Raw genomic sequence first — 24,222 nt, forward strand, 5'->3', positions numbered from 1 at the left:
TGTGGACTTCCCAAGAGGGCTCTCATCATCAGAAGTTAATCTTGAAAGATTCTACACTCTGTGTGCTAATTTGCACTCCAGCCTGTCCAGATCCCTCTCCATTATTGTGGCCTTCTGAGTTTCTATTTACCCATAAATAATGCTGGGCCCAAGTGTGTTATATAAGGCAGTGGTCCATACTGAGCCTCTGGGCTCCTTTGGCTTCCTCAGGTTAAGTGGGTATAGATAAAGGAATTTAGAGAGTAATTTTATTCTTTGAAAAACGATTGAAGATCACAGAACTGACCACATACTGATTTTAAAATCAGAAGAATACTTTTTTCCAAAATGGCGAATGAAATGAGGGCAACAGTCATCTAAGGGAGCCTTAATAAATTTGTAAACCCAACAAGTGTGTACTGTGGATAAACGTGTAGTCTGCAGGAACTAAGACTGTTTTAAGACTGTTTTGTTTTCAGAAAAATACCTGGTCAGTGAAATCTCTCAAAAATGGTAGATAAGCAATCACAGTGAATAAATACATCTTTCTGTTTATACTGATTTGTCAGTTAAATTGGAGGAATGCATAAAGAAAATATTCTCATGCAGCAATATATGCAATGTGTAAAAATGAAAAATGCAGTAGTCTAAAGCAACCACGAGCTTCCACATTCGTTGGATATAATCGGCCAAAAATTTTTTTCTTAAGAGTATGCCAAAAGAGACTGATGAGCTATTTCTGGTGTATATATAAACATGGGGTTGGTAATATTAGTTACCCTATAAAATATACCCATTAACTTTTCTCAGAAGGCATTTTTGAGTTTTTTTTCTTTATGTAACAAAACTTGTGTTAGGACAGTGTTTGGTTTTGTAAACTTAAGGTCAAATTAGGTCTCCAGAAAGGGAACTACATATAAAACACATGTTGAGACACTAGCTTTAAGAGTTGTTCATCCTGGTTTCAAACAGCAGCATAAAAGAATCCCTTTGAGCTTTCTTTTGTAACCAAGTGAAAGTCACTCAGTCGTGTCTGACTCCTTGCGACCTCATAGACTATACAGTCCATGGAACTCTCCAGGCCAGAGTACTGGAATGGGTAGCCTTTCCCTTCTCCAGGGTTTCTTCCCAACCCAAGGATGAAACCCAGGTCTCCCACCTTGCAGGTGGACTCTTTACCAGCTGAGCCACAAGGGAAGCTCAATAATACTGGAGTGGGTAGCCTATCCCTTCTCCAGGGGATCTTCCCAACCCAGGAATCGAATCAGGGTCTCCTGCATTGCTGGCAGATTCTTTACCAACTGAGCTATCAGGGAAGCCCCGTACCCTTTACTAATATCACATAGATGCACATTCCTTCAGTCATTTAATATTTATTGAATGTCTACTGTGTGCAAGGCACTCATCCATGGCCTGACCAACCACATTCAAGTACAAAGAATCATTAGAACCATTCCAAATCAAAGTGTAAAAACACTTTGAAAAAGGACATAGAGTGGTCAAAATGACGAGGTAAGCAGAACATAACAACATACATAAAAGGTCATTTTTTAAACTTTGGACACTCCTTGGGTTGATAATCCTTTAGGAAGTCAGCTGTGTTAAATTCACATCCATGGATGGCACTGCTTTCTATGGTAACATTCTTCATTCCAAAGCTTTTCCCCTCTGTGTCAGTACTTTGCTTTCTACATTTGAATTTGTTGAATGGAAACATGTTTCTGAGTTTAGCAGTTATGCTACTAAACTCAATGAATCATGTTATTTTTAACTTGTCAAGTCATAGGAAATTTTAGCACCACAGAAGAGGAAAGATGTTTGGATTGAGTCTCTACACTCTGGACTGTGTAGCCTAAAAGCAGTTCATACCCGATTTAGTCATTTCAAGGTGCTGATAAGAAAGAATAGCCCAACAAAACAAGTAACTTGGCCCAGCTGTGGCTGCAGTGTCCTGTTCTGGGAATTCTTGGCACAGAACACTTGTGACTGCTGCTTTCCTCAAGACACACAAACTGCAGGGCTTCCCCCACCTTTGGACAGTGTCTAAGGGCTGTGACCTTGAGGCAAAGTAAATTCTCCTAAGTCTTGATTTTGTCACCATGATGACAAATTATCCACCTCAAAGAGGTGGATAAAATGAGGATTAAATGAGAAAAAGTGAAAGTCCTTAACCAGGCACCTGGAAGACTAAAGAGGTTCCAATCAAGATGAGTTCCCTTTATCTGACCTGTAAGAAAACAGACTAGGATTTCTTTGTCTACTCCTAGCTGAAAACAGAATGGAACTTCATCTACCCTTAATCCTTTCTCCTTACTCCAAACTTCCAGATGAGTTTTATGTCCAGTAGCAATCTGATATTTTAAAAACCAGCATACAGTGGTATTTGTTTTATCACACCTTTATGCTGCTCTGGTACCCACTGTTACTGCCTTTTCCTGACAATAAAGCATGTTACAGAATACTACCCAAATCAAAGCAGACTTCCTGGACTAGGAGCGCCACATCTGGTCTTCAATTACTTTAAAAATATACACACACATATATATAAAGTTTTTAACTTCTGATGACGGAAAAAGGTAGCCACGAATATTTCTCAACTGGGTAGATATATTTACTCTGCTTACCTCATAATAGAAGAAAAATGGTTCTAGCTGAAGCTAACAGCTTCAGATGGCAAAAAAATTCAGATGAGACTTCCACAATAGGTACACCTGTCTGAGCAAATTTTGGAATGCAGGAGGTAGAACATAGTAAATATGAAAAGCAAATAATACTTCTTCCTACAAGTGGATCCCCTCTTTACTGAAAATCACCCTTAGACATCACAATTTCCAATATATGCAGAAAGTCCCAAGCCCTTAAATACCTTTAATGACTTGCCTCTTGATATTAAAATGTTCACAAAATGAAAAATTCTTTAAGTTGAGGAAAACTTTCATAATGCAACCTCAAATTGGGGGGGTTAAATAACTGAAATATTTATTTAGCACTGGAGAAGTAAATTCATAGTTGCCCGTGGGTGGCCATGTACAACAGAGGATAGCTGACAAAGTCTGCTTAATAAAATATACAACATATTTTTTCTTATGCAAAATCAGCAACAATCTGGGATAATTCAGATTTATTATGGGGTAACTGTCAAAAGTTTTTATCTGTGACAATAACGATGAAAAACAACCCAGAGTCCATTCAGCTTTATCTGGCAGATGGAAGGTACAATCCTAGGGCAACAGAATTTTCAAAAACAGTACAGCTGACAAAGTGTAAAAAGGTTCTAATTACTTAGTGACAACATGAAGTGTTCCATGGAGAACTGTGTCTCCTAAATCTCACATTCTTCATACCTATCACCTTTACCTTTCTAGGTGTCTTTCAGTCTAACACATATCTACCTGCTGATCCTTCAGATACAAAGTGTCTTTACATCCCAAATGTTATCAGTGCTTCCCCGCCACACCCTCCCCCCCCAACTAAAGTTCTCATTTCAAAGAATACACTTTGAAAGTTTAGAGGAGGAAATAAAAAAGGAGAAAGGAAAATCAAGCCACTTTCCCCCAGAGCGGTATATAAAACTGCAGAAGAGTATTCCTGTGTTGAAATTAGCATGCTTTTGTAATGACTAACATCTCAGTGAAAGTAAATTAACACAACCTGCCAGGTAGAGAACTAAAAACAGGACTTTTTAACAGCTACCTTCTAAAATGTCCCTCTGTTACTAAAAAGGCTGCTTTATCAATTCCAACAGTTATGATGGGATTTAACTTTTAATCAATTCCAACTTTTATATTTTAAAAACTTAACTGCAAGAAAAAATTAGCGATCTCATGGCTCACAAACTTCTAGGACAGAGCAAGATAAACTCCTCTTGTTTAAGACAGACAATAGACCACATTAGTTAAATGGATTTTGTTTTACTCCATTCATTGAGACACCTGCAGTTGCTAACAAAAATTCCCAGTGTATGCTTTGCTTGCTAATTTGGGGAAACTTCGTTTTATATTTTTTCCGTTAAAATTGATTTATCAAAACAAGATGAAATTTTTAAAATTATCCAATAGAAGGGACATGATTTAAAACATCCTAGAGAAACGATGTTACCAGTAATTTACAATTTAAAAAAACTCAGCCACAAAAAATGTCAAAGCTAAAAACAAGAGTTTTACTATCATTCAGTGCTTCTATTACCCTTCTGAAAGAAGTTATATTTTAATGTGATGTAAAGGCAACATTGAAAGTTTTTCTTTAAATTAACCACCTAATTTGTCCCTAAAATTACAAAGAAAGTCTTTTACAGGTCAAGTGCAGTAAACTAAAATGTTCTTTCAGCACAAAGCAGCACTAGAAAAAGTAACAGTTATAGACGGAGTTGACTAGTTTTGCAGTGGCTGCTCCATCAATAACAGACATCAGCAGACGGTATCCATTCCAGAGCACAGACACAACTACAGACTAGATGCGAAGAATGCGTCACACACTTGGCTGATAAATGTTCTTTGTCTTTGTATCTTTCTATTTTGAATGAAGTGGATTTCTTATTAAAGTTTAAATCAGATCACGTGAGTTGGTGGTTTAAACAACATGATGAGGTATGAAAGCTCTGAATATCCCTAATGTTCAGCAGGATTTACCAGAGATATAACAGCTTGTCAGGGGAACTTTCAAATAGTTACACTTTGGGGTTATAATGAATTCTAGAAGAGGACAAGAGGTTTAAAAGGATATTCTCTGAAAAAGAACTGAGCAACTTTCCTTCAGAATTCATTTTGAACAGCACATCAACAAAAAATCTTCTCTGATAATATGTCCCAACATTGAGTCAAGATGGCCAACTAGCACCAAGAAATCGTATTGAACTCAGTTGCAGTTCTCTTGGCAATTAAGCTTATTTTTCTCATTCCAGTCCGAGCACAAATGTGGATCACTGAAGACAGTACTGGAAGCGCCATTTGCAGGTAGAGGTTGTAGTCATTAAATGAGCCAGAAGGTAGAAACTTTTTATTTTATGGAAGGGACTTGACTGGGCAGTACTAGTAGGAGATGAAATGATTAGGGAACAATGAGGTCATAAGAAAAAGATCACTGCCCTTATTTGGGTTCAACAGGTCTGTCCAGAAGATGGTCATTGAAAATAAGGATGCTACTTACGTGCAGCATGAATACACTAGAATCCAGCTGCACCTAACTAAGGAAAAAAAATAATCCCTAAGTAACCTTTAGAAGCGTATTTATTTGCCAGTCACAGAAGGGAACAGCACCTAGGGTGAACTCCAATTTAATGAGGACCTTGATCAGGACCACAAAGCCTGAAACATTTGTTTTAATGCAGAAACAGCCCTAGTCACACTGGTTAAGTTTGGGAAAATCAGAGGGTTTTTTTTTTTCTTTTTCTGTTTTTAACTTTTTTATTGAATTACAGGATACGGTTTTGATCACTAAGGATTCTAAATCTTCATACCAGTATTAGAACTGTACCACTTCCAAACCCTAAGACACGTAAGACCAAAGAGAAGCAATAGCCATACAAATTAATATGTGCCCCTCTCCTTTCTGCTCTAAGGGAATCTTCAAACCAGTATCACATTTAAGAGTCAAAGTTAATTCTTCAGCATTCCTGACAACTAGAAGCACATTCACTGAAGGCTGAAGGTGAGGGAGCGGATGGTTTACTATCTGTGGAGAATGGCGTCAATAGAGGAAAGAAAACCATCCAATCTCAGTAAGGATTAATGCAAATGTGGCTAGAAAAAGCCACCAGTTAATCCAAGGGTTCACTGTGGAGGAACTCCTGAAAGTACTCTGAAGTACACAACAGGTCTAAACATCTCCCTTGTTGCAAGCAGTTGTGTGAAATTCAAGGTAAAGATTTAGTTTCATCTTTTAATGTCAGTATTTTTTCCCACATTAAAGGGAACGAGGAGTCCTCTTTTTCCCCCACAAAAAAAAAGGGAGCCACATTAACATGTGCATATTCCCATGACTCTATAATATGTAAGTGCAGATCTCGAAAGCCTAGGGTTTTCCATAACAGAGTGGGCCGTTCTGGTTATTACCCTTTTATTAGAAGGGTATTCCACCACAGAGAGCCAAAGGTTTTCCAGATGTGTGTAAGAGAGCAGGTGCGCAAGGCAAGCAAATGAGCGCAAACAGTATTATGGAAAACATTTGAGAAGTTAGCTCCATGAGGACTGTGGGCTCCACAGAGGACTTGACTGGGCAGCCTGGGCTGACACAGGGACATGAAAGCAGAGACTGCTTCAAAGCTGGAAACCTTCCATAGGTGCCTCACACTGCTGGAAGATGTACTGCTGCTGGCTGAGGTCAACCTGCGGTGCGATGCTGCTGTCCTCATCCTCGGTCCCAAAGTAATGCTCAATAAGATCAAAGGCCTTCTGGTAGATCTCTTGGTTTTCATGACTCTGTAAGAATTCAATTTTATCCAGCCCTAAAATGGAAGAATTTTTTAAAAATCTGTTAGAAATTTTAATAAAACTGTATTTTGCCATGTTTGTTTCTCTGATGTAAAGGAAGATTCTCTACTTACTTCTCATAAGCATTTTGCAACAACACAGAAAATATTCCTCCAGTTACAACTGAAAAGAAGTATTGCAAACTGACATCTTAAATGTGTGTGCAAGCAACAGCCAGTCCCCAGAAGCAGCAGTTTCTGGAACAGTCACATCATCCTGTGCCTAAGGCCAGAAGCAGAAGTTTTCCTACTGGACTGTGTCTGCGGCCTAAGTTTATTCTTAGCTCTGGTTCTAGCTATCCAGGCTCTGAGCTAACCATTATCATTTCAACAAAGGTGTAACATCATAAATCAATCAGCCAGAATCAATTTATATTGCTTTAAGGAAGAAGTCCAACCAAAACAACTAGCCAACACATACTCCCTTTACTAAGTTTAAGTACATCTGAGCTAGGCTTTCTTTTACCTACAGCTTATAAGCAATCTAAAGGCTACAGCAATACTGGAAATAAATGTTAACAGTGCTCACACATGCACACACATACATCCAAAAATTAACAAGATATCTATAGCAAAATATCTGGGTAAAGGAATATTTGTCTTTTTATACATTTCAAAACTTATTACACTATGCAGGAATATAGTTTTTACAATCAAGCCTTTTACGAAGTGGTAAACTGTTAAAGTCATTTTAGAAAACAATTCTGCATTATCTGATAAATCTGAAGATGACTGTGCCCTATGACCCCTAATTCCAATCTTAGGAATAAACAGACCTTAGAGTGCACTTAGGGAACGTAAAAGTTATCAAGTACAATGGTAAACCAATGATTAAAGGTATCGTTAGAACTGAGATTGGAAGAATGAGGAAACCAAAAGGCAGAAAGTGACTCGACTGTTTCTAATGAAACTAGAAATCTTTACAGTTAGAAGCACAGGAACTGGGAAATGCAATGCAAAATCAGAAGTCTAAAATCTTAGAAAAGGAGTGGAATGGGGTGTTGTCTACAGTAGATATGGGTGCTCTTGAGGTTCAGATGTACTAGTAAGAATACAAAAGTATCATAATGGCGGGCAGTATCAGGGAACAGAAGATCCTAACAGTCCAATGTAAAAAGGGCTAAACTTAGGATACTTGCTTCTCTTCACATCTACAATGCATCTGTTTTCCAATCTTGCATACTAAATATTTATGGGAGAAATTTTTTGTATGAGTTTGCTAATGACAGATGTGAACAGGCCAGAAAAGTACGGAGAAAAAGAAAAAAATAATTTCAGGACATCTATTAATCTCGCTTACCATAAGCTTCTTCAATCAAAGCACAGTAAGGATTAATGCCAGTGCCATTCCTTTTGGCTTCTTGTTCTCCAAGCCTCAGGATATTTTCCAAGCCATTCAAGGCAACCTGTACAATCTTAGAGTCCATGACCGTGAGGAGATCACAGAGTGGCTTGATACAGCCCAGTTCTACAAGGTACCTAAATTGATAGAACAATTTAGTCAAAGCTTTTAATTTCATAAAACTTTTGGTGGAAGGAAAATCCTCAAATTCACTGAAGAAATAAAAGTAGGCACTCATTGAACCATACAACCTACACCTTGTCCAAAAAAGTCCAAGAGACACTGATAGCAAATAAACATGAAAAGGCACTCAACATGTGTCATCGGGAGGCTGCAAATCAAAACTGATGACCCCACACATGTTAAAGTGGATAAAATCCAAAACACTGTTAATACCAAAGGCTGATAAGAATGTGGAGAGACAACATCCTTTTTTTTTTTTTTTTTTTTTGCTTGAGACAACATCTCATTTTTTGCTGGTGGGAATAGAAAAGATAACCACAGTGAAAAACAGCTTGGCAGTTTTTTTTTTTTTTAAGAAAGCTTTCCATATGACCCAGCAATCACACTCCCCAGATATTTACCCAATTGCAATGAAAACTTATGTCCACACAAAAACCTGTACAAGAATATCTACAGGAATTTTATTCCTAACTCAGGTGAATGAATAAACTATAGTGTATCCAGACAATGGAATACTGTTCCTATATAATCACAAAGTTGTGTCCAACTCTTTTGCAACTCCAAGGACTATAGCCCACCAGGCTCCTCTGTCCATGGGATTTCCCAGGCAAGAATACTGGAGTCAGTTGCCATTTCCTTCTCCAGGGGATCTTCCCCACCTAGGGATCAAACCCATGTCTCCTGCATTGGCAGGTGGATATTTTTACCACTGAGCCACCAGGGATTCAGTGATAAAAATAAAATGAGCTATCAAGTTAAGAAAAGATGTGAAGGAACCTTAAATGCATATTGCTAATGAAAGAAACTAGTCTGAACAGACTCCATACTGTGTGATTCTAAATATATGACATTCTGGAAAACATAAAACTTTTATAAAGGCAACAGAAAAGAATAGTGGTTGCCAGGGATTTTAGGGATGGGGGTAAGGGTGCAGTGATGAACAGGTGAAGAAGAGGGGACTTTTAGAGCAGTGAATGATACAACAATGGTGGAAACATTCATCAAAATCTGTAACTGTACAACACAAATAATAATCCTCAATATAAAATATGAATTTAAGCTAATAATGTATCAGTACTGGTTCTACTGTAACAAATGTAACCATACTAAAGCAAGCTTTTACTAGAAGAAATTTACAAAGTATACAGGAACTTTTACTATCATCTCAATTTTTCTCTTCTTTTAAAAGCCTTAATTGTTTTAAATTTATATCATATTTAGCTTTATTATTTGCTATGGAATGACTTTAATAGTATCATGCATAATTTTATTTAAATATTTACTGATAATTTAGATGATACATCCTTCGACAGGCTAGGTCACTCAAATACAGACTACATAGGCCTAAAGCCATTTCTGACCATTTCCCCTTCCTTTACAGCACAGTTTTTAGTCACTAAATCCTGTTAACCATTCCTTCAACATATCTATATAATTCTGTTTCTCTTAAAAAAAAAAAAAAGCCTTCTTAGATTATATTAGTTGCTGCAAACTTGAAATATCATAGAAAAGCATAAAGAAAAAGTATCCAGAGATAACCACTATTATATCCCGCTGTGCTACATATAAGCAGGATGACTTTGGATAAGTTATCTGATCTCTCTGTGTCTCAGTTTCCTCAAGTAGAAAAATCTGGGAACCACACTAAGTCTGTCATTAAACACCAGCAAAATTTTAAAAGTAGTTACTTAAACAGATGACTTACATGTCTGCACTTAAACTCCACTGGCCTATACAGGCAACAGCAATTGGATACTTCAGAGACTTGTTCAGAATCTCCAAACCGTCCTCAAGCTTGATCCTGGTCTACGTTTGATGTGATCTCCTCTCCCCACTAGAAATCTTGGTTTGGTGACCTCTAATCCTTATATTTTCTTTTAAAACCTCATTACTTTTGTTATACTGTCTGGTTGTAAAATCTCTTATTATGAAAACCAGTGTACTGAAAACTTGATTCGGGATTAAAAACGAATTTTAAGTTAAAAAAAACTTCTACAACTTGTATATAATTAAATGAATAAATACTGACTAAAACTATTTTAAAACTACAAAAAAATGTACTAATAAGTAAATTCAGAGTTTTGAAGATGTGAGCAGATTTTATCTGCAAAAACATGGTATTAGTACTTCTTGTATTTTGACACAGTTCATTCAATGAGTTCTGGGTTCCCAATTCTAGCCATTTAAATTATACCTCCTTACAAGATCAGAGGAATTTAAGGTGCTATTTTCTGCTACAATCACTCATTTTTGGAGACTTAAAGACCACCATAGTGGTGTTTCACTATTGATACAAGTTTCTCCAAAGTAACCTTCATCAAAACAGAGGACCAGGGGAGCTGGGCTGTTGGGAGATGGAAAGTCATGCCACTTTGAAAAAAGCATGGTTCAAGTCTGGAACTGGCTCCAGTGAATGGTGTATTTCAAACACTTGGATAAAGCAGTCAGTGATAAAGCAATCACTGATGCTAGGTGGCTCTGTGTCAGGAAAGGCTTTCATTAAGAAAATTTCTGATGAGCAACAAACTTACTGTGTCTTAAACCATCTCTCTTAAGACAGGATTTTGCTTCTGTGTCCTAATTTTTATCAAAAGCATCACTTTTTTCTTCAGTCTTTGGTTCTTTCCTTTCCTTTTCGATCTGTTACCAAATCCTATAGCTTTCTTTCCCATATTTAGACCTGTACCTCACTGCTACAGCTATTATATATATATTTTGCTCACACAGCATGCGGGATCTTTAGTTTCCACTAGGGATCAAACCTATATGCCCTGCAGTGGAAGCAGTGGAATCTTAACCACTGGACTGCGAGGCAAGTCCAAGTCCTTACAGCTATTACTGTAATTTTGGCCATCACTATGTACTAAACTATTAATATTACAAAGGCATCTTAACTGTCTTTCCTCTCCTCAAATCACTGTCTTCTTCGTATCACTTTTAATATTAAAGACACTCCAAAGTCTTCCCAATATCCAAGATTAATGCCTTCGTCTCAGTTTTCAAAGTCTATCTATCATTAAATTCCTCATCCCCTATAGAGATTGATTTGCCTCTTCCAATAACATTTACTGTGCACATTCCTTCATGATATTCTCTCCTCCAAAACTACCAAATCTCTACTCAAATGGCAAATTTCATCTCTTTTATGAAACTTTAATTCCAGGCAACATTATTTATCCTTCAGTTTTAAGAACTGTAGTATGTATTAGCATTTGATTATATTTAACCTAAAATTATGAATACTTCCCAAGTTATTCATAACCGGTTCTTGCATCTAAATCTTGTCTTCTCAACAAGAATAAGCAAAAGCCACATAGATGTCTTTTATCAGTAATAAAGTCAGTTTATTTTCTATAATTTAGACTGTAATATTTTCATAATAATCTTTCAATATAACTCTTTAAGAAAAAATGGCTAGGAGATTGATAATTAACTTCATTATTACAAATAGCTATGCTGAATTTTAAAAAGGGATAGGAGCCATTCCACTCCTAACAGAGCAAAACACCCTGAATACTTCCTGATGGATACCATAGTATTTTTTAAATGTCTTTAAAATATATACATGTCAATTAAGAAAACACACTGGTATAATATATAGTGACAATAATTATAAATCTGAATCTGAACATAAAACTTGACTGTCAACTGTTCTGCATGTGTGCATGTTAAGTTGCTTCAGTCATGTCCAATTCTGTGCGACCCCATGACTGTAGCCCACCAGGCTCCTCTGTCCATGGGATTCTCCAGGCAAGAATACTGGAGTGGGTTGCTGTGTCATCCTTTAGGGGATCTTCCTGACCCAGCATTGAACCCACGTCTCTTACGTCTCCTGCACTAGCAGCCAGGTTCTTTATCACGAGCGCCACCTGGGAAGCCCCATCAACTGTTCTAATAACTTCTATATTACTTCATATTACTGCCATCTGGTGGTGACATATTTAAAAATCATAGTGCTCCAAACCAGAATTTTGAAGATTAAAACAGACCCAATCTCATACAAATACGTTCTAAAGACCATTTGAAGTTCCCTTGGCTAACCTATACATGATGAACTTTACTGAAATACCTACTGCATGTGTTCATCTATTTAAATTGTATTATTTCAGGTATATACTTCTGATTTTCTGTAACTGATCAATTTCTGAAATCTTAGGACTACTTTGTTGAAATTCCAAACACAGCACTAAAAGTCAGCACTGGCTGAGCACCTACACTTAATCCACAAAGAAACAATATCAGAAGTAGCTATGTTTCCCCCATGTTACATATGTAGAAAAGGTGGTTTAACACTCATTGGTAACCATCTTCTCCTCATTTGAATTCCCCAAAGTACGTTAATGCAGGATATATCCATAATTAAGCATTTGATTATATGATATTCTTTAGAGGAATTGATTTCTATCCATATTTATACATTCTCTAGCCATTAAGGTTGTAAGTTGCTGCTCTAGGGGCCATTTAAGTCTCAATTTAATACAGATCTCTCCCTTTACTGAATAATAGTACTTTAGGAGACTTGCCTCTACTGAATTTGGCACTTTCATACTTCTCTTTCAAGCCTGTGCGTTTCTATTATTAAGACATCTAAATAAGAAATAGCAAGTTAGCTATTAAAGTTGGACTCTTAAGAATTCTACAAGTAACCTACTGGACTACCCACAATGTTTTTGATTAGGCAGCTTTCAGAGTAGGCTCAAGCCACCCCTATAAGTATTTCGATGGCCTCAAACCTCAACTATGCCTTCCTTCTCACATCCCAGAATTATCTTTAGCAATAAAGAATGGGCGAAATATTAAGAAATCAAATATACACTTGAGTCTAATTATGAAACGGATAACAATCTTCCAAGAGGCCAGAGTTGAGCATTCGTAACTGGGAGACAGAATGATTTTCTTTACAAGACACTATTTGGTTAGTACTTACTTGATCTGTTCAGCTGATCCTCCAGAAGTTGCATTTGTGATAGCCCAAGCAGCTTCTTTCCTTGTCCGAAACTCAGCAGTTTGTAATATACTAATGAGGGCTGGGAAAATGTTGGCATCTATCACAGTCTGAAATTAAAGAAAAAAAATTAAAGAAAAGGAAATTACAAGAGTTGTAAAAATGTTCATGATGCTACTTATAACTTTTCAGCTACCTTTACTAATGTCGCCCGTCCCCTATTAAAGATACACCAGAAGGAGGAGTTAACTCCTCATTATCCCAAACTTTTTGACTATACTTAATTACACTAACATCCTCCCTGGAGTTTGTGACCCTGTAATCTCCTAGTTTTCTCTTCTACAGGGGTTCTTTTCTCTTCTATTGTTCTCTCTTATTCCATTCACAATAACAAATTTTAAAGGTTCAATTCTCTGTTCCTCTGCCATTCTACTTTCTTTCATAGCATCCACTCTCACATGTGTGTTCTACAGCTCCGGTCCCCATTTCTCACTGGAATCCCAGTCCAAGGTGGCTGAGGGCTCAGTGTACATCTGCTATCCACCTTAAACATATCATCTGCTCTATCAGGTCTTTTTTCAAACCTCTCTAGTTCAAAAGGCTGTTTTGTTTTTATTTATTCATTCTAAATTCAATCAGTCACCAAATCTCCCTTACATTCTCAATTCAGAACACCCTAAATTCATCTTTTCCTTTAGCACTGCCACTATTTTACTCCAAGCCACAACCTCCCACCCAGATTACCAGAAGAGCCCTTTGTTAGACAGAGTACTTTTATTCAGTCCCTCTCATATACTAAGGAGAAGGCAATGGCACTCCACTCCAGTACTCTTGCCTGGAGAATCCCATGGACGGAGGAGCCTGGTAGGCTGAAGCCCATGGGGTCATGAAGAGTCAGACATGACTGAGCAACTTCACTTTCACTTTTCACTTTCATGCACTGGAGAAGGAAATGGCAACCCACTCCAGTGTTCTTGCCTGGAGAATCCCAGGGACGGGAGAGCCTGGTGGGCTGCCGTCTATGGGGTCGCACAGAGTCGGACACGACTGAAGCGACTTAGCAGCAGCAGCATATACTAAAGTAGTCTTCCTCAAATTGCTTTCTTCATGTTTCTCCTCAGTTCAAGAACCTAAAATGGGTTATCATTTCCTTTATCAAAAAACTGAGGAATTCTACATGAGAACTTGATGGTAGCAGACAATAAACTACAGCTAAAAACATGCTATAAATTGCCATAGCTATAAATCTCAGTCCCTTACAGCCTTCTGGGGGATGACTAACAATGTTTTCCTGGTCAAGAACTCTTTCTACTGTACCACTGAAGGAAATCAGTAAAGTTTAGTGGAAAGATGCTTCATCTTGGCTCTGTCATTTACTGAAGGTATCTGTGAGCAAATCATTTTATATCTCTGAGCCTCAGTTTCATCTTTAATCAAGAATGTTGGATTAGATGACCTCTACAATTCTACTCAGCTCAAAGTCTATGGTACATCTGTTCTACCTTGTTGTTTCAGCCTTTCTCATGGTCTATCCTGAAACATTTGGCCCACTGTATCTCAGTTGGGTCACTCTCCCACTAATATAAGAACAAAAATCAAGGGCAGATAACTATTTAGAGAAAACTAGGTCCCCAAAGAGTAGTGAAAAACTGAAGCAATCTAACACGAGTCCATTAAAAAATAAATATTAAAAAATAAATAAATGTTTACTTGGCAAGAGTAAAAATCCAATCTACTTAGCATAAAGTCCATCAAAACATTTTGAAAATACAAGATACTACGTCTCAGATCTTGGCAAATAATCAAATATTTAAGGCAAAGAGAAAAAGCCAAAGCCTAAGTGTAGGTTTCAAAAGACTTAACCTCTATAATGCAATAAAAAAACTAAGTAGTAGACTGAATAAGATAGCACTGGAAATTAGTGGTCTCCAAGGCAATAATGAAAAAAAAAAATATATATATATACACACACACACACACACACAAATATACACTTTAAATGCTGTCTGAAAAAACCCTTAAATAGTAAAAAATATAGAATAAAGAAGCGTGATATGAGATTACCTGGATCTGTGCTCTATTTCCAGCTGTGATATTAGATATTGTCCAACACGCCTCCTTTTTGATAGACTCCTTTGGGCTACTCAGCAAATGCAACAAACTCTGCAGAGCTGAGCAATTCAAAATTACCTAAAGGAAAAGTTTGAAAAGGGTACTTATTGTATTGATCCAAACAGAAGTAAATCTCTAACTCACATACTTTATTTTAGGAAAATACAGGCAAAAGAAAAATAATCTCTCCTTGAAATTTTAGACTTAACTTTATATATGTAAAAAAGTATTCACTGCTAATAAAAATTCATTTCTAAGATTATCAAAGCAATTTCATTATATATACTCACAACTGCTAAGCATAATATATATACAGCACGCTGTGCCTTATTCACTTTACTATGCCTATAGCATATTAAATATCTTCCCAGTAAATGGCCAGAAATTAATAAGTGGTCTCAGAAATCAATATATACTTAGTTAAGAATACCAGGTGCTTTACAGGATACAAAGATTGAAAATACATGCCCCCAACTATTAAACAGCTTACAAAGGTGAAGAAAGTAAGACAAATATAAGTGAACAAGGGAATCTACTCTACCGGAAACTAAAATCATAAAGTTATAATGATTAAAATGATATGTGACAGGCTCAAGAATCAATCATCAAAGAAAAGTGAAAGTTGCTCAGTCCTGTCCAACTCTTTGTGACCCCACGGACTATACAGTCCATGGAATTCTCTAGGCCAGAATACTGAAGTAGGTAGCCTTTCCCTTCTTCAGGGGATCTTCCCAACCCAGGGATCGAACCCACATCTCCCGCACTGTAGGTGGATTCTTTACCAGTTGAGCCACAAGGGAAGCCCCTAAAGAAGAGAACAACATATCTAGTCTAGAAACAAATGCAAGTATTTATCAAGAATTAAGTATATATACTTTTTTCTTCAATAAAGGATTAACTGACTAGTAGTCTTATTTAATAGATGGTTCTAGTGAAGAAAAACTAAAGAACCTCTTGATGAAGATCAAAGAGGAGAGTGAAAAAAACTGGCTTAAAACTCAACATGCAAAAACCTAAGATTATGACATCTGGTCCTATCACTTCATGGTAAATAGATGGGGAAAATGTGGAAATTGCCAGATTTCATTTTCTTGGGTTCCAAAATCAATGCAGACGGTGACTGCAGCCACAAAATTAAAAGACATTTGCTCCTTGGAAGAATAGCTATGACAAACCTAGACAGCGTATTTAAAACCAGAGATATCACTTTGCCAACAAAGGTCCATATAGTCAAAGCCATAGTTTTTCCAGTAGTCATGTATGGATGTGAGAGTTGGACCATAAAGAAGGCTAAGCGCCAAAGAACTGACACTTTGAAACTGGTGTTGGAGAAGACTTGAGACTCCCTTGGACTGCAAGAAGATGAAACCAGTCAATCCTAAAGGAAATCAATCCTGAATATCCACTGGAAAGTCTGATGCTAAATGTGAAGCTCCAATACTTTGGCCACCTGATGCGAAGAGCTGACTCACTGGAAAAGACACTGATGCTGGGAAAGACTGAGGGCAAGAGGAGAAGAGGGTGAAAGAGGATGAGATGGTTGGATGGCATCACTGACTCAATGGACATGAGTTTGAGCAAACTCAGGGAGATAGTAAAGGACAGAGAAGCCTGGTATGCTGCAATTCATGGGGTCACAAAAAGTTGGACATGACTTAAGTGACAGACTGAACAACAAGGACAACTAGAATAAGGGGTAACTAGTTGAAAAACATTTTTAAATCAATCCTTAACCCCAAACAGTTACTAAAATAAATTTGCAACCTATTTAAAGAGTAAATATAAAAAAGAAACCATAAAGCAGAAGTAAGTATTAATATAAATTAGCCAGTTAACAGCTTGTTTGGAGGACAGTGAAGGACTTTATAAGCAATAAAACAGTAGAAGAAATTATAGGGGAAAAATTAAAATTTTACCAAATAGAAATTTTTGTATGTCAAGAAATTCATGAAAATTAAAATGCACAGCAATGTGAAAAAGCATTTGCAACAGAAAAGGTTGCTGTCTTTAGTATGTAAACTGATAAGAGAAACTACAATTTTAATAGCAAATTACCTCACAAAGAAATGAAAATTAAAATGAAGCCAATTTTTGCCCATTAACTCAAAAAGTAACAAAACTTGTAGTTTAACAAGTACCGTCATTCCAAATAACAGTATAAAAAAGTCACAAAGCAATATGTTAAATGCTGATGTGGTGTGGAAAATAAGTATGTCAGAAGTTAAAGAATTACTTGAGAAAGAGTAGTAAGAAAAAAAAAGACTTCATGGGAGGGGGTGGGAGGAAACACTTTGAAACACAGATAGAATTTTATAAGCAAAGAGGGAGGATACAGCATATGGAAGGATTAGAAATGAAATCTGATAGGCTACCACAAAGTACTGAATTAAGAAAACATCAGTGAAACTATTAAGGAAAGGTTCTGTACCCAAAAAATTAACAGGAGGCTAGAAAGAAGAATGAAACTAAAACACTGCAGTGCAAACTCCTAAGTCTTTCAAGGTTTTTTATCTCATAGCCATTAAAGCTCAATGTTTCTAGGAGGAAAATATTGTGAACAGTTATTTTAGAAAAGATTAAGCAGTTATTAGGAAGAATACCAGAGAAGGCAATGGCACCCCACTCGTGTTCGTGCCTGGAGAATCCCAGGGACGAGGGAACCTGGTGGGCTGCCATCTATGGGGTTGCACAGAGTCGGACACGACTGAAGTGACTTAGCAGCAGCAGCAGCAGGAAGAATACACCGAGAGGGGTAAATGCCTGAGAGAGCAGGAGGATAAATACGGTAGGTATAGCAACAACCACTGTATGAGAGAAAACAGGGCCCAAACTAAGGTAATCAGGTGTGGACCTAGAAACGATGAAGGGACTTGCCTGGGGGCGCAGTGGGTAAGATTCTGCCTGCAATGATGCAGGGGATATGAGTTTGATTCCTGGTTGGGAAGATTCTATATGCCACAAAGGCTGTGCACAACTATTGAGCCCAGGCTCTAGAGCCTGCATGCTGCAATCACTGAAGCCTGCATGTTCTAGGGCCCATGAGCTGCAACCTACTGAGCCTGTATGTCACAACTACTGAAGCCTACACACCTAGAGCCTGTGCTCCACAACGAGAGAAACCACTGCAATGAGAAGCCCTCACACCAAAATGAAGAGCAGCCCGTGCGCTCCAACTAGGGAAAGACCACACAAAGCAACAAAGACCCAGCACAGCCAAAATTCAATAAAAACTCAAGAACCCATAAGACCTGCTGACTTGCTATCAAAAAAAAGTATGAGAGATGGAGACACCAAACATGACTGCAAAGTTTCAAGAGTGGGTGAATAAATCGTACCATTAATTGAAGTGGGAAAAATCAAAACTTGGAACTCACTTTGTGGGTGAGAAGATAAAGTGAGACAGGTACTGGAAACATGTTACTGGAACTTGAGAGAGATCAGAACTATATATAGATTCAGAACTTCATTTATTAGGTAAATATTTTTTGAGTCTCTATACACTGTGCCTGGGACAATTATAGAAGAACAAAAGTGAACAAGATTGACACAGTTCCACTTCTATAAGCTTACAATCTAGCAGACAGTTATACAGTGGTAAGTGCTATGACAGATGAAACAAAGGAGGGAGCACCTAATTTAAGAGTTAGCTTCTCAGAGAAAATTAATAGCAAGACTTGAAGAATGACAAGACATTAATGGCAGAGTGCGAGTTTGTGTGAGGGGCTGGTCAGAGCAGGGAAGGGGGATGGAGACATATATTCCATGCCAAGGGAAGCAAGCTCTGTGTTAAATCTCAGAATCCGGGTGTGTCACAGCTATTTCACAGGAATAAACACGACATGGCAAAAGCATAGAGTATGGCATGGGAAGGGGTAGACAAACTTTTTTTCAATAGCAAATAAACTGATATGGTTTTAAAATTCAGAAAATAAAAAGGACTATATAGTTTTAAGCTTCCTTTCCATTCCTATACCCCAGCTAACCACAGAGACAACCATGTTATTAGCTTCCTATGTGTGCTTCCTGAGAAATTTTATGCAATTACAAACACACATATATTGTTTTTTTTCTCCTCTCCACCACTCTTACACAAATAGTAATGTATGCTACACACTATTCTGTGTCTCGTTTTCCTTTTTGAACAACAGAACCTGAAAAACATTCTGTGTATTAAAACATGCTTAATAGGTTCTTCATTCTGTTGCATAGCATTTCATTTTACAGGTGCCAGACTTTAAAGGATCTTAGAACACTATCCAAGAACAATCGGGGGCTATAAAAAGATTTTAAGAAAATGACATGATCAAATTTGCATGTTACAAGCATCCTTCTAGTGACATGGGAATAGTACAGTAAGAAATGTGTGAACTAAGCACTGCAAGGAATAAGTAGAGATGACCATCATTAGTGACTGATAAGAAAGATGGAAGAAAGGCAGTAACCAAACTAACGTCCGGGTTTTTGGCTTGGGTGACCGCTGGGGTCATTCACCAAGACAGGAACGTAAATAAGCAGAGGGCCAGATATACCAGGAAAAACAACAGTTCCTCTGTGGACAGAATCATTTTAAAGTAAATGTTAAGAGCTGGAAGACAACTGAGAACAAAGTCTCCTTAATTTTATAGAGTAGAAAAGTAAAGACATTAAATGCCTTGCTGAAAGTCAGAGCTGGTTAAGAAAGAGCTAAAGCTGAAACCTAATCCCCTACAGAGGATAATCCCATAAAGAGAAAAGAACAGGTAAAGGAGCTTGCTAAAGAAAAACAAATGGTCAATGAGGCAGGAGACCCAAAATACTTCAACATCACAGAAGCCTAGGAAGATAATTTTAAAGATGATGCCAATGCATCTGAGGGATCAAGAATAAAAATAGCTAGAAGAATCCACCATGAGTGATGTATCTTGATATAAAAGTTGAGTGGATTAGAGGATCACATTATGAACTGGGAGGGAAGATCCTCCTCACTTAGGAAACTTACCATGTACAGAAAGGAGGAAGCTACCAGGGAAGAGGAGATGAAGCTGAAAGAAAGGATGCTACTGGAAACTTCTGATGCTCACAGGAATCCCTTCAAATAGAAGTAGTGAGAAATAAATCTAACCAAAAGGATAAGTTGCACTACTGTGTGTGGCCAGTCCCTCAGTTGTATCTGATTATTTGTGACCCCAAGGAGCCCACCAGGCTCCTCAGGAACCCAAGACTGCTACAAGCAGTAGATCAAGACAGAGATACAAGTAGTGAAGGTTTTGAAAGTAGCTGCCAAAGCTAACATTTAACAAACATTAATGAAACAAAGTATCAATTCTCCCCAATAATAGGGAGTTAAAAATACTGTAACAGAAACATACTGGGAGGTGGGGGGGGGGGGGGGGTAGTGGTCAATGTGCTATTTTGGAAGGAAAAAAAGTTACCATTTATTCATACCTGTGTCTGAACATCATCTCCTGTGACAATGTTTCCAACAGCCCGCAAAGCAGGAGAAACCACTTTATAATCATTATGCCTGCAACCATAAAAAGAAAAGATGTCTTATATCACAGTAAAAGATGTCTTATATCACAGTAACATCTGTAAATTCCTTTCCTTAGAGCTAAAACCCAAGAGATACGTGATAGGATCTTGAACCAGAAAGGTACAAGGAACCCTATCAAGATGAGGAAATGTTTTTGGTGTACCCAAGAAGGACTGTCTTTCCCTTATTTAATATTTTTGGATAAAAGCTACAAATCTTTTCTAAAAACCTTTCCCAAGTATTTCATCACCTAGAGTCCAACTTTTCCCTCTCATTCTTTAAAACAGGTTTCATTTCCTCTTGGTTTCCATGGTTGCTGAGATAATAGCAACAGTAACATTTATATACCACTTTTTAAAGTTTTACAAATTATTTCATTTTCACAGAAATAAAAACATGTCAACAGTTGAACTACCTTGAAAATGAGTCAGGCTCCATACTTCAAATACTAAACTCTTTCTACTAAACTTCTGCTAACTTGGTGGTCTGAAAACCCCCTCCAAAATCTTTTACATATCTGAGGACAGATATTAAGTTTTGACTTCAGGCTAAATAAGTTAATATCCTTTAACTTTCCTTAAATATCTTTTCTCTCCTGTTTAATGAGATTGATCACTCTTCTCAAAACTATGCCAGTTTCTTCACATTTAAGATCTGATGACCAACAAGAAATAGTAAAAATATATAGTAAAAGTGATTAAAGAGTACAAAAGATTACTTCCCAGATTCTGAATGCTGTACTTCTGACTCCTCCAGCATTACACTGCTTTTAATACACAAAAGCATTATGCTACTGATCTGTACCCAGTCTGTGGCCAGCTATCATCCCAGAGTTTTATACTCTATATATTATACTATCTAATCCATTCGATGTGTCATCTTTGGGACAATGTTTCCTTCCATCTACTTTGTACTTACTCCAATAAATTTCACATGGCTTGTAATTATACTATTTCCCCATTATGTTATCACTCTAACTTTTTCTTCAATAGTTATTTTCTAAAAATTTGATTAATACAGTCTCAAATTAGTTATGCCATCAGTATATCTTCTACTTCATAAATGAAAGGGATCCAAAGAGATACAGCAAAATAAAATTCAAAGTCTGACACTAGTCTAGGTTAAGCTTTAAAGAGCTTAGACTAAGTGAGCCTAGACTACATGAGACAAAAGATAAGTTTGCCATCCAGTGGTTTGTCTCAGAATACTAAGTATGAGCTAGAATTAAATAGATCAGAGTTTTCCAAAAGTTTTTGCTGAAGGGCTGCTTACACAGAAGAGTGAGAGGCTCTTTATAACCCTCAAAACAAAAAAACAAACATTTAATGTGAATATAACAAAGTAACAAAGGACAGTAGCCCAAAGCACAACAAATCAGTATAATACATTAATATTTGAGTATCAGCAACTAGAACACTAGTAGGAGAGACAAAAGAACACACTTTCTTAAAGATATCTTACATCAACAGCTCCACAAGTCTCCTACATACTCCTGCATCAATGACTGCTTGAATTTTATCATTGGGTCCATCTGATAGATATGAGAGGGCCCAGCAGGCATCAGCCAGTACATCAGTGTCACTGACAAACAGCAACCAAGAAAGCACATTCAGACAGGGGGAAACCTGTAAAGGAAAGGTGACACGATTATGAAATTCAATAAAATAAAAGCAAGTGAGGAGTGGGGATCCAGAAAGCAACCAGGCACACACCTGGTGACTTCTGTAGTGATTAATCCTTCTAGAGATGGCGTAATAAGTGGCCAAATGACATTTCCACCTTGCAGTTTATTTTGATGAAATAGTCAATGCCCAAGGAAAACAATTTCAAAGAGCAAAGTTTAATATATACCAATTCTAAGGGTGGGATTCCTTATCAAAATACTCTCTGTGGATCACAGATAAAGTAATTTCCCTAAGTGCTAAAGCTAGGAAATTCTACATTTTAGATACTTTGTTATGAACAAAAAATGCCACATTTAAGGTTAGTTCAGAGCTTTCTACAGGCAGTGAAGATTTATTCCAAATTCAAACAAAAACAAAGACCTAGTTTTCTAGAAACAAAATTCTAACATTTTAGTTTATCAAAAATCATTCTATTCACATTAACATTGGTTGCTACACTCTTTTAACTGTACTTTTTCTGCCAATTTCCCACAAGCATAATCCTTACCTTTGCAAATTCTGGAGGCGGACTTTTCCCTCTACAGAGATTAGACAAAGCCCATACTGCATTCCGGGTCATAGTCAGGCGGTTCTGCTTTGAAAATAACCTATAAGCATAATGATGCAATTGGTAAATGATATAATGGGCATCAATTCTCTGATAGCATATGATAAATATTTAACCACTTAAGGCTATTGATAGACAGATGTCTTCAAATAGCTCTTCTCCAGAACAATAAAGTTTAATTCTAACACAAAGAACTCAGAATACTGGCACTTCTTTTTACACACCTGAATAAGAGAGAGTGCCCAAGGAAATGAGCTCAACAAGTTAGTAAGAAAATATTTGTAATGAAAAGCAACACTAGGAAATCCAAAATGATTTCCAAAGATGCACTTGTTTCTGAGGAACTTCCCATATTTTTATTACCCACAAAAAAGAAAGAAACTTACTGCAGAAGAGGGGGAAGAATATTGCAGTCTAAAACATAGTCCCTGCACATGGTACTATCTCCAGCAATGTTGCCAAGAGCCCAGACTGCCTGTGAAAGAATTATTCATTAATGACAGGCTGCAGAGTTTAATCTTTTCATAGTTCTTTCAAAAAAGATGCAAACATACTACAAAAACTCTTTACAAAATAATACAGTAGCTAATCAACATATTGTACATGGACATTAACTATTAACACCTCTAAGATCACTCATCAGGGAGTCAAATGCAACTGTTATGGGACTGGTAGAAGATCAGTAATATTAAAAGTATACATGTGAATATACTCATGGTAGTGAAGTCATTAAAGAAGAGGTACCAGTTCTTATATATATTCTTTACGTTAGGGGGTCTTATCCTTAAGTAACACTCCATGCAGCCCTTGGAACATGGCAGAGATCCAAATGGTTTACTCAGCTGATTTAAAATGTATTTTAAGCTTGCTTACAAAAGAAAACAGTGAGCCAAGAAATTAAGAGCAATAAAAATGCAGAAAACTTGACTCAATTTTGGGAGGTGGATATACTAGCAATCTTGACTGTAATCTTTCATGGGTACACACATATGTTAGAACTTACAAATTATACACTTTAACCATATGCAGTTTACTGTAGGTTGATTATACCTTAATAAAATTGTAGAATAAAATCGTACTCATTTAGTAACAATTTGTATTTATGAGTTTGACAAAGTTTGCAGTAATTAAAAATGCATTTTTTCTAAGTGATTTTCTGCACAAAAGTAACAAAGACTTGCTACTTCAATCAACACCAAAGAGTATTACAAAAAAAAAAAAAACAAGTTAACTGCTTACATGGTCTTAAATGTATAAGACTGCAAGAATTTCAGGGTTGGAATAGAAAAACGGTTATGTTTCTAGGAGAAATTCTGCCTATATTCACTATGAAACGTCCTATTTAGATTAAGTTTAGATTTCTGGAACACTCCATGTGAGAACCATGGACTGTCGTATCCAAGTGGTAACACTAAGACTCTTGAATATAAGACTCGGAAAAACTGTATTCT

The 24,222-nt window shown here is 37.0% G+C and overlaps 1 protein-coding gene across 1 annotated transcript in view; it reads right to left on the bottom strand.

Moving 5' to 3' along the window:
- Window positions 1-2,932: 2,932 nt before the first annotated feature.
- KPNA1 (karyopherin subunit alpha 1) overlaps window positions 2,933-24,222 on the bottom strand; it is a 70,926-nt gene continuing 49,636 nt past the window's right edge. Inside the window, exons 7-14 of the mRNA XM_006057209.4 lie at window positions 23,158-23,246; window positions 22,712-22,811; window positions 22,001-22,164; window positions 20,452-20,530; window positions 14,980-15,105; window positions 12,898-13,025; window positions 7,746-7,924; window positions 2,933-6,421 (exon numbers count right to left, since the gene is read on the bottom strand). Coding sequence (XP_006057271.1) covers window positions 6,234-6,421; window positions 7,746-7,924; window positions 12,898-13,025; window positions 14,980-15,105; window positions 20,452-20,530; window positions 22,001-22,164; window positions 22,712-22,811; window positions 23,158-23,246 — 1,053 coding nt within the window. The 3' untranslated portion in view covers window positions 2,933-6,233. The remainder of the gene's footprint in view (window positions 6,422-7,745; window positions 7,925-12,897; window positions 13,026-14,979; window positions 15,106-20,451; window positions 20,531-22,000; window positions 22,165-22,711; window positions 22,812-23,157; window positions 23,247-24,222) is intronic.

The sequence above is a fragment of the Bubalus bubalis genome, chromosome 1, assembly GCF_019923935.1.
Source record: "Bubalus bubalis isolate 160015118507 breed Murrah chromosome 1, NDDB_SH_1, whole genome shotgun sequence".
NCBI classification, from domain to species: domain Eukaryota; kingdom Metazoa; phylum Chordata; class Mammalia; order Artiodactyla; family Bovidae; genus Bubalus; species Bubalus bubalis.